This window comes from Lithobates pipiens, unplaced genomic scaffold (assembly GCF_037356315.1).
Source record: "Lithobates pipiens isolate NorthernLeopardFrog02 unplaced genomic scaffold, aLitPip1_a1.2 Scaffold_37, whole genome shotgun sequence".
Classification (NCBI taxonomy): Eukaryota; Metazoa; Chordata; class Amphibia; order Anura; family Ranidae; genus Lithobates; species Lithobates pipiens.
The window spans coordinates 17,266,675-17,277,234 of NW_027507825.1; the positions used below are offsets into that span (position 1 = coordinate 17,266,675).

Here is a 10,560-nt window from a genome sequence, read left to right on the forward strand (position 1 = left end):
CTCAGCACATTGCTTTAAGACTGAGCCAGTTACTCATGGGCCCCCCCCCCACAGCCCGGAGCGAGCGCTGGAGAGGCAGAGCAATGGAGCTGGTGACCGACGTAAAGAGAAAAAACTGCTAAATACCTTTTCTCATCAGCAATATATAGCAGTCTTATGACTTCTATGGGTGTTTGGTTAAAGCTTGCAGGAGGAATTTTCATTCTACTGTGCCTGTCCCTAGAGGCTGCTGGCACACTGACCCTCTGCCGATCACATTCACATTCCCAGGAAAAAAGAAAAAAAAAACTCTAGCAATACTCAAACTGGGCATGTGTAGAATGTCTCCAAGGCTCTGAACCATCAGGGGATAGATTGGGGACAGTAAGGGGAGGAGGATAAAAATAAATAAAAAAAAGTATTTACACAATACAGAAGATTAACACCTTGCACAGCACACGAACCCCTTTCATTATAAAGCTCCCCCCCCCCCCCCCCACACACTCCCAGGAGACTGGGCACTGCCAGCATCCTCTAAAGTTGAGAAAACATCACTGTCAGCCCCTTCTCATAGACTGCTCCTCCTGTGTCACTGTCATTGTAAACTGAATCTTCTAAATACCTCAATTAACGCAGCTCTATCTTGGACCCGGTCATGTGACTGCTCTCCTAAGCTGCCTCATTGAAGGTCACATGATCACTCTCCCTGTCATGCGCTCTGCCCCATGTAACGTCCCCTGAATGGATCAGCTCTGCCCCATGTAACGTCCCCTGAATGGATTAGCTCTGCAGGAAATGAAAGCACAAGTTTCACATTAATTAGGTATGTTTTAATAGTTATTTGTTATTTAATGCTATTTCTACAAATTTTTGTTATCTCTGATCATACCGATGTTCCGTGAGCTGTAGATGTGAACATTATTTCAGGGGTTCCTCGAGATCTCAAACTTATTGCCAGGGGTTCCTCCAAGGTAATAAAGGGTGAGAAACACTGTATTAGAGGCTTCGATATACATTGAGAGTGACACAGGAGGTGCGGTGTATGAGAAGGGGCTGGCCGTAATGTTTTCCGAACGGTAAAGTATGGCAGTGCTGTCTCAGGGCCAGGAGAGGCAGGGCAGCCGGTCTGACCCCCCCCCCCCCCACCCCATTGGGTGCCACCCAGGACAGACTGCCCAATCCTTGCCCCCCCCCAAAAAAAAACATATCTGTGTATAACATGCAGGCGCGGTTTACCCTGCATTTTCAGGGGGGGGGGAAAAGCGCGCGTTATACGCCGATAAATATGTTATTCACTTCCTGAGGACCCAGCTTCTTTATTTTGTAATCTATGCCTACGTTCAAGTTTAAGCTTAAGTTTAATGTTTCAGGGTGGCTCCTTTCTGTTGCAGTATCTTATGGAGCCGCCCTTGCTTGCATGGACTACTAGCGTTATGCCTCCTTACACTGTATGTATCAATAGAAAACACACAGCCCTTTAAGCCTGGGATGACCAGACACAACCCTGCTCCTTCCTCCCCCTCACTCGAAGCTAACAGACTAGCTCCAGACTGCACTGCCCTTTGCTAACTATTTTCTGTGAAGACCAGAAGTTCAGGGAAGCAGCACCGGGACAGCAGGAGCCAATAGCATTGAAAGTTGTACACTTTAAGTGCCGGGGGTGCGAATTTTAATAGTTTGCTGCAGAATAGATATTTTATTCTGCTAAAAGGGTTCAATACTAGTTGAAGAAAGCCAACATTTTTATCCATCACATCTTCAGTTTAACCCCTTGCCGCCGAGCGAACGCATATGTGCGTACTCTGCTTCCAGGGGTTATACCGGGATGATGCCCGCACCTCCAGGCATCATCCCGGTACCGATTTTCAGAGCGAGCGGGCGGGCTGTTATGCCCAAGGGGCGGGAGGGGACGTCCCCCCCTCCCGCCGCTCTTACCAGGGCTCCCGTTCAATCGGGAGCCCTGACCAAACATCTGATGCCTCCGGCGGCTGGGGAGGGACTGGAATGAAACCGTAAGCCAGTCTCCTAATTGTAAATACGGAAGCGACGGCATGACGTCACTTGCCCGTTTACTCGGCTGCCAATGGCGCCAGATGAAAAAATATATATAGTATTCAGAATCGCCGAAAATGGCGATCTGAATACTTTGAAGTGTAAAGGAGGGATCGGGGGTCTTTTAGATCCCCCGATCCCTCCATAAAGAGTACCTGTCACCACCTATACTGTCACAAGGGATGTTTACAGGAGGAGGAGAGAGGAGAGAGGAGAGAGGAGAGAGGAGAGAGGAGAGAGGAGAGAGGAGAGAGGAGAGAGGAGAGAGGAGAGAGAGGATATAGTTTAGGGGTTCCAAGTAATTTTTTAGCAAAAGTAAGGATTTTAACTTGTAAACACCAAATGTCAAAAATAGGCTTAGACACGAAAGGGTTCAAATTGTCCCAGGTATGAGGCCGGTTGTAAATACACATCACTGATATTTTATAAAATATTTAATAAAATAAATTGGAGGTGTGAAATAAACTATGTAATGTGCTCAAAAGATTTTGAAAGCTTCTCAGTGCTGAGGCCGTTTTCTATAAAGCTGTGTTAATAGGGGAGGATTGTCTGATAAAACTCAGTTTTTATGTCTGGAGTCTGCTGACAGGGCTGAGGTCAGAGAGAACAATCTGCATTTGGCTATATATCCAGAGAGTGGAGAAAGGCCAAGAAGCTGACGTCTTCCCTCGGAGCATTTCCACTTCTACCCGTCCACGCTATGAGATGTCCAACTACTCCGCAGCAATTGACTGAATGATACTAAGAACAGATGGAAATGACCACATAACACCGTGCCGTTATATATATATATATATATATCCAAGGGTTTCTCCTGCATACTCCGGTTTCCTCCCACAATCCAAAGACATGCTGGTAGACTAATTGGCTCCTGTCTAAACTGGCCCTAGTATGTGTACCCTCTGCTTTCGCCTATCAGCATGCTTCTTGTCAGCACATGAACCGATTTGTTGTTTGCAGGTCTGCAATCCGGGGGGGGGGGGGGGGGAAGGGGGGCCTTACACTTGTAAGGGGCCCGATCGCCTGGCGGGGATGGGAGAAGGCAGGGGGCCCCGTAGATGCATTGACTTTTCGGAATGAGTGCGAGTCAGCAGGCGTGGGGGGGCCGAGAGCGCGCAGGCGTGAGGGGGCCGAGAGCGCGCAGGCGTGAGGGGGCCGAGAGCGCGCAGGCGTGAGGGGGCCGAGAGCGCGCAGGCGTGAGGGGGCCGAGAGCTTGCAGGCTTGTGCCCCCCCCCCCCCAGAACGCGCAGGCGTGAGGGGGGGGGCCAGGCCTTAAGATGTCTAAGGGGCCCCACAATTTCTGATGGCTGCCCTGGTTGTTTGTACTGCTTCTTCCTCACATTCCAGTCCTGCTGTACATGGACTGGAAGAGGCCGATACCAGGTACTCACACTGTTTATAGCAAATAAACGTAATTATGTATTACAGAAATACATTACTTTTGTCTTTCATATCTGCTTAGAGCTCAGCATTATATATCAACAAATGTGCTAACAGTGTTTAAAAAAAAAAAAATACAAAAAAAAAAAAAAAAAAAAAAGAAGGAGGAGGGAAACGCACATGTATTGCAGATACCATTTTTTTTTTTTAAACTGTGTGCCAAGCCAAAATGTAAGATTTAGATTAGAAATCAAGTGAGATTGTATCTAAGCTGTATCAACTCCCCAAAAACAAACCAAAGCCAAACCAAAGCCCTGAGTCATCAGATGGCCTGGATGAGGAACCGATGGGAGGATTTGTTATTGTAAGAAATATTTAAAACAAAAAGAGTTGGGCAGGACACTGTGCTTGCTGCTCATAAAATACCATTCTGTTCACTTTTAACCACCGGGCACTTAAGCCCCCTTCCTAGCCAGACCAATTTCCAGCTTTCGGTGCTCTCACATTTTGAATGACAATTACTCAGTTATGCAACACTGTACCCATATGAAATTTTTGTCTTTTTTCACACAAATACAGCTTTCTTTTGGTGGTATTTAATTACCGCTGGGTTTTTTATTTTTTGCGCTATAAAATAAAAAAAAACACCAAAAATACTGTAAAAAAAAAAAAAAATTTTCTTTGTTTATGTTATAAAATTTTGCAAATTAGTAATTTTTCTTCATATGCTTTGGCCAAAATTTACACTACTACATATCTTTGGTAAAAATAACCCAAATCGGTGTAAATTATTTGGTCTGTGTGAAAGTTATTGCTGTGGTGCCAATATCTGAAAATTAAAATCACACCTGAAGTATTGACGGCCGATCTCATTTCTTGAGACCCGAACAAGCGAGGAAAGTACAAATACCCCACAAATGACCCCTGGAAAGTAGACATTCCAAGGTATTTAGTAAGAGGCATGGCGAGTTTTTAGAAGTTGTAATTTTTTTCCCCACATTTCTTTGCAAAATCTAGATTTTCTTTTCTTTTTTTTCCCACAAAATTTTTATATTATCAGGTTATTTCTCACACACAGTATATGCATAGCACAAATTACATCCCAAAACACATTCTACTATTACTCCCGAGTACGGCGATACCACATATGTGAGACTTTTACACAGCGTGACCACATACAGAGGCCCAACATGCAGGGAGCGCCATCAGGCATTCTTGGAGCATAAATTACACATATGATTTCTTGACTACCTCTTACATTTTTGAAGGCCCTGGAGAACCAGGACAATGGAAACGCCCCTAAAAATGACATCATTTTAGAAAGAAAACAACTTAATGTATAATCTATGATATATGTCTTTTGAACATGTTTTTTTCTACAAGTTTTTGGAAAATGTGTAAAGAAAATGAAAACTTTTTTTATTTTTTACACAATGTTGTCCATTTACACAATATTTCTAACACAGCATGTACATACCAAAAATGACACCCCAAAATATATTGTCCTACTCCGTGGCGAGACTTTTCCACAGCCTGGCCACATATAGAGGACCAACATGCAGGGAGCACCATCAGGTGTTGTAGTGACATATGTAATCAAATTAGATTTGAAACTTATTACACTTTTGTGAGGCACTGTAGTGGCATGGATGATCACTGATGTGGCATAGAAGAGCATGAATGGGGATGGATGAGCCGTGGATGGGGATGGCTGAGCATGAATGAGTATGGATAGGATGGCTGGGTACGGCTCAGAATGACGGAGTACAAATGAATATGGCTGGGTATGGCCGGGTATGGCTGGGTGTGGATGGGATGGATGAGCATGGATAGGTATAGATGGGATGGCTGGGTACGGCTGAGTATGACGGAGTACAAATGAATATGGCTGGGTGTGGATGGGATGGATGAGCATGGATGGATGAGTATTGCTGAGGATGGATGGATGGCTGAGTATGGATGGGTGAGCATAGGGCTGAGGAAAAAAAACGATTAAAATCGAGTTGAGAGGTCAAATAGATTCAAAATTTCAGCAAATTTTATTATTTTATTTTTCACCAGGACCAGCGATGACACCACGGCAGTCCTGAGGAGCTGCGGGCAGGAGTTTTTAGGCAAGGCCATGGCTTCGGCCTAGTCCGCGAGGCCAGACGCAGATGCTTCGGCCTAGTCCGCGAGGCCAGACGCCGCGGCCTTGCCTAAAAATTCCTGCCCGCAGCTCCTCAGGACCAGCACGGCGTCCATCAAAAAAAAAAAAAAAAACACACACACACACACACACACACACACACACACACACACACACACACACACACACACACCTCGATTTGAATCAAGGTTTTTTTTTTTAAATCGCCCGGCTCTAGGTGAGCATGGATGGATGGATGGATGAGCATGCAGAGTATGGATGGGTGAGCATGGATGGATGGGTATGCAGAGTATGGATGGATGGATCTGTCACTGAGCAGTGCTGTGGGCACTACACATGCAGCCCACAGCGCTGCTGCCACCGATCTCTCCCCTCTCCGCTCACACTGGATAGAGAGGGGAGGGAGGAACCATAAATCACGCCAGTTTGTTTACATTTGTTCCCTCCGGTATTTGACGGAGCGATCTCGTGGTCCTGTCTACAGTGATTCGTGATGCGCCGTGTCCTCTGGACCCGGTTTCTTATCGAATACTGTCCCCCAGATAGTGTCCGCCCTATACTGTGCTTGCGCAGTACAGAGAAGAAAAGGAGACAGCCGAAAGTCAGTTACCGGTGGCTACCACATGCATGCGCGGGAGTGTCATCTTCGCAGCTCCGGCAAAACCACAGTGCTGGAGCCGCGATACCTAGAGGTAACCCGCGGGAGTGATGTCGGCCGCCAGACCGGTGTACGGGCATCACAGTGAGGGGGCTTCGATCTCAGGTGAGTATTATATAATGAGTTAGTATGCTATGCATACTAGCTCATTATGCCTTTGTCTTGCAGGTACTCTTTAAAAAAAAAAAAAAAAGTGGGTTTACAACCACCTTAATTAAGAGGGCTTTCACACTGTGCCGCCCTGGGCGTCGGCTGTAAAGTGGCGCTATTCTGCCTCTAGCGGGGTGGGTTTAACCCACTGCTAGCTGCCGAAAAAGGGGTGTTAAATCCGCCCGCAAAACCCGACGGTATCGCATCGCTGCCCCATTGATTTCAATGGGGAGCAGCAGTGGAGGTGCATTGAGTTCACCCCTCCAAAATGAGCTGCTGGCAGGACTTTTTCAGATGCCCTGCCAGCGCACCGCTCCAGTGTGAAAGGCTTTCACACTGGAGCCGCTTTTTTTCCCAGGCGATATTTTTAGCGCTGTATTGCCTGAAAAACTCTGGCAGTGTGAAAGTGGTCTTAACCACATGACTAATTTTAAAATTTCACACGGTACTTAAAGCGGGAGTCCGCCGGGACTCCGCGTTTTTTTTTTTTTTTTTTTTTTTAAAGTCAGCAGCTACAAATACTGCAGCTGCTGACTTTTAAAATAGTGACACTTACCTGTCCAGCGCGCCCGCGATGTCGGCACCCGAAGCCGATCTCTAGATCGACACTCGAGTGCTGCCGCCGCCATCTTGGGTATGGGAATCAGGAAATGGAGCCTTTCGGCTTCATTTCCCGGTTCCCTACTGCGCATGCGCGAGCCGCGCTGCGCAATGAGGACGGTCCCCGCTGCCTCTGGGATCTGTGTGTTTCCCAGAAGGCAGCGGGGCACTTGCGGAAGGGGGCGGGCACTTGCGGAAAGGGGCGTAATGTACGCCCCTTTCCGCAGAGAGCTAGCCCGGAAGTGGGTGCAGTTACCTGGATTATCCAGGTAACTGCACCCCCCTCCCCCCTGAAAGGTGCCAATTGTGGCGCCGGAGGGGGAGAGGAATCCGATGAGCGGAAGGTCCATTTTAGGGTGGACCTCCGCTTTAAAGTAACGGTCACCTAAAGCCGAACTCCAGCTTTTGATATACTTTTTATACACTAAATTGCCAATCAAGTTCCTCCACCCCAAACTTGCTCACCCATGTCTTTATGGACCTTGCTTTGTGCATTGGTGAGCAGTCATGTTGGAACAGCAAGGGGCCATCCCCAAATTGTTCCCACAAAGTTGGGGGCATGAATTTGTCCAAAATGTCTTGGTATACTGACACCTTAAGAGTTCCCTTCACTGGAACGAAGGGGCCAACATAACCCCTGAAAAATCAATCCAACACCATAATCCCCCCTCCACCAAATGATTTGGACCAGTGCACAAAGCAAGGTCCATAAAGACATGGATGAGCGAGTTTGGGGTGGAGGAACTTGACTGGCCTGCACAGAGTCTTGACCTCAACCCGATACAACACCTTTGAGATGAATTAGTGCGGAGACAGTGAAGCAGGCCTTCTCGTTCAACATTAATGCCTGACCTCACAGATGCTCTTCTGGAAGAATGGTCAAACCTTCCCATAGACACACTCCTAAACCTTGCGGACGGCTTTCCCAGAAGAGTTGAAGCTGTTGTAGCTGCAAAGGGTGGGCCAACTCAATATTGTTAGGTGTCCCAATGCTTTTGGCAATATAGTGTAGTTGGCTTGGGCCATCTTAGCCCCAAACGAACGATGTCCCTCGAGCCAAGACTTCCTGTCTAATAGCTGGAACACAGTAGATTCCATCACAGCTGCACAAACCCAGAACACAGGGCGGTATGCCGTATGTAGCCGCAGCTACATACAGTTTATACCGCACATCCAGAGGCCTCATGTTAGTGAGGGACATAGTCGTACATGTAAAGCGTATCAAAACCTGGAGTTCAGCTTTAACCACTTTCAGCCCCGGACCATTTTGCTGGTCAAAGACCAGACCACTTTTTGCAATTTGGCTCTGCGTCGCTTTAACTGACAATTGCGCGGTCGTGCGACGTGGCTCCCAAACAAAATTGACGTCCTTTTTTTTCCCCACAAATAGAGCTTTCTTTTGGTGGCATTTGATCACCTCTGCGGTTTTTATTTTTTACGCTATAAACAAAAATAGAGCGACAATTGTGAAAAAAAAAAAAAACGCATTATTTTTTACTTTTTGTTATAATAAATATCCCCCAAAAATATATAAAAAATATTTTTTTCCCCTCAGTTTAGGCCGATGCGTATTCTTCTACATATTTTTGATTAAAAAAAATAAAAAAAAATAAATCGCAATAAGAGATTGGTTTGCGCAAAAGTTATAGCGTCTACAAAATAGGAATAGTTTTATGGCATTTTTATTTTTTACTAGTAATGGCGGCGATCAGCGATTTTTATTGTGACTGCGACATTATGGAGGACACATTTTAATAGGTATTGGTAAAGCCTAACTCAGAAATAAGTTATTTCCTTTTAAATGCATTCTCGCCCGGGTTCACACTATAACCCGCTGCGGAAGGCACTGGAGCGCTGTGCATCCCTGCTCCCCGTTTCAGGGACAAATCAGGGCCGATTTTATGACTGAATTTGGCCCTGAAACTGAGCCAAGGACGCAGTGCGCTCCGCAGCCGCCCCGGAGATATGTGAACGGGCTTCATAGGGAGCCAGTCACATTCTCCTATTATGCAAATTAGATGCGGAAAAACGCACATCTAATTCGCATAGGTGTGAACGGGGGCTAAACTAAGCCTCCTACATAAATTGTGTCTTTCAGAAAGCAGGGGGCTAAAAGCTCTGAGAGCTGATTGGAGGAAAGAGACAACACTTGGTGCTCTGGACAGAGGCAAGTACACACTATAGAGGGATATGCTTAACCACTTACAGACCGGACCATTTTGCTGGTCAAAGACCAGACCACTTTTTTGCGATTCGGCACTGCGCCGCTTTAGCTGACAATTGCGCGGACGTGCGACGTGGCTCCCAAACAAAATTGACGTCCTTTTTTTTCCCCACAAATAGAGCTTTCTTTTGGTGGCATTTGATCACCTCTGCGGTTTTTATTTTTTACGCTATAAACAAAAATAGAGCGACAATTGTGAAAAATTGCGATGGCAGGGCGGCATTCAAGATTGGACGTACCTGTACGCCAACATGCCTGCCCGTGCCATTCTGCCGACGTACATCGGTGTGCGCTGGTCGGGAACCGGTTAATATCCTTATCCTGGTGTGTTAGCTTTGTGGATTGAGCCTATTGTCTGAATGGCTAATCTTCTTCCTTTACTCAACTCTTCATAGGAGTAAACATGAATGCTTGGCCAATCTGAGCACTGAGTGGAAAGATGTTTTTGGTTATCTGGATCACATTAACCAGCCTGACCACAAACTCATGCCTGGCAGCATTAAAAAAAAAAAAAAAAAAAAAAAAAAAAGAAGAAGAAGGACAATAAAAGCAACAAAAGCAAAAAAAAAAACGCCAACTCACTTGACAGGCGCCCTGGCGTACACTTGGAGCCAGTCTGGGATCTCTGCTGTATGGTATGGATTGGCAGGCACTAGGAGCGGCTGGCTTCTCTCCACTTGCCGAGGCTGATAAGTGACAGGAGGAGGGAGGGGAGGGGGCTGGTCATAGCGAGGAACACTGCAGAGTAAGAACAAGACTGGAATGAGGCAAAAATGTACAGCAGGCCAGATACTAATAAACCCACCCAACTCCGGCATTCCACTGTGAATACAATACATTAGAGAGTCTCATGCAAACACTGCTCAAAGCAGATGCAAATCCTAACCAATCGACATTTAGGCCAGCCATAGACAGTCGAATCTCGGCCGTTTAAGCACAGCCCGGCCGAGATTCAAACAAATAAATGTATGGGCAGGCTGACTGTACCCAAGTTGAACGATCAACTTAAAACCAGCCTGTCAGGTATTATATGCGATTATTGCTAGCGGCCATTATATCCACTAACCGTAATAGTTACATAGTTAGTAAGGTTGAATAAAGACACCAGTCCATCCAGTTCAACCTGAGTGAGTGTCTACAATTGTCCCTATCCCTGTACATTGCACACTCACATCGGTCCCAACCCTCAAGGAGCCCACGATCCAAGATCCCCATTCATACACTAGGGCCACTTTTGGACAGAAGCCAATTAACCTACCTGCATGTCTTTGGAGTGTGGGAGGAAACTGGAGTACCCGGAGGAAACCCACGCAGGCACAGGGAGAACATGCAAACTCCAGGCAGGTAGTGTCGTGGTTGGGATACGAA

General features: G+C 46.4%; 1 protein-coding gene across 1 annotated transcript in view; it reads right to left on the minus strand.

The window, feature by feature from the left end:
• The window catches only part of SAV1 (salvador family WW domain containing protein 1), a gene marked incomplete in the record, with an annotated part of 53,391 nt that overhangs the window by 16,037 nt on the left and 26,794 nt on the right, over window positions 1–10,560 (minus strand). The window contains 1 exon segment of the mRNA XM_077466777.1: window positions 9,775–9,930. Within this exon segment, the coding sequence (XP_077322903.1) occupies window positions 9,775–9,930 (156 nt within the window).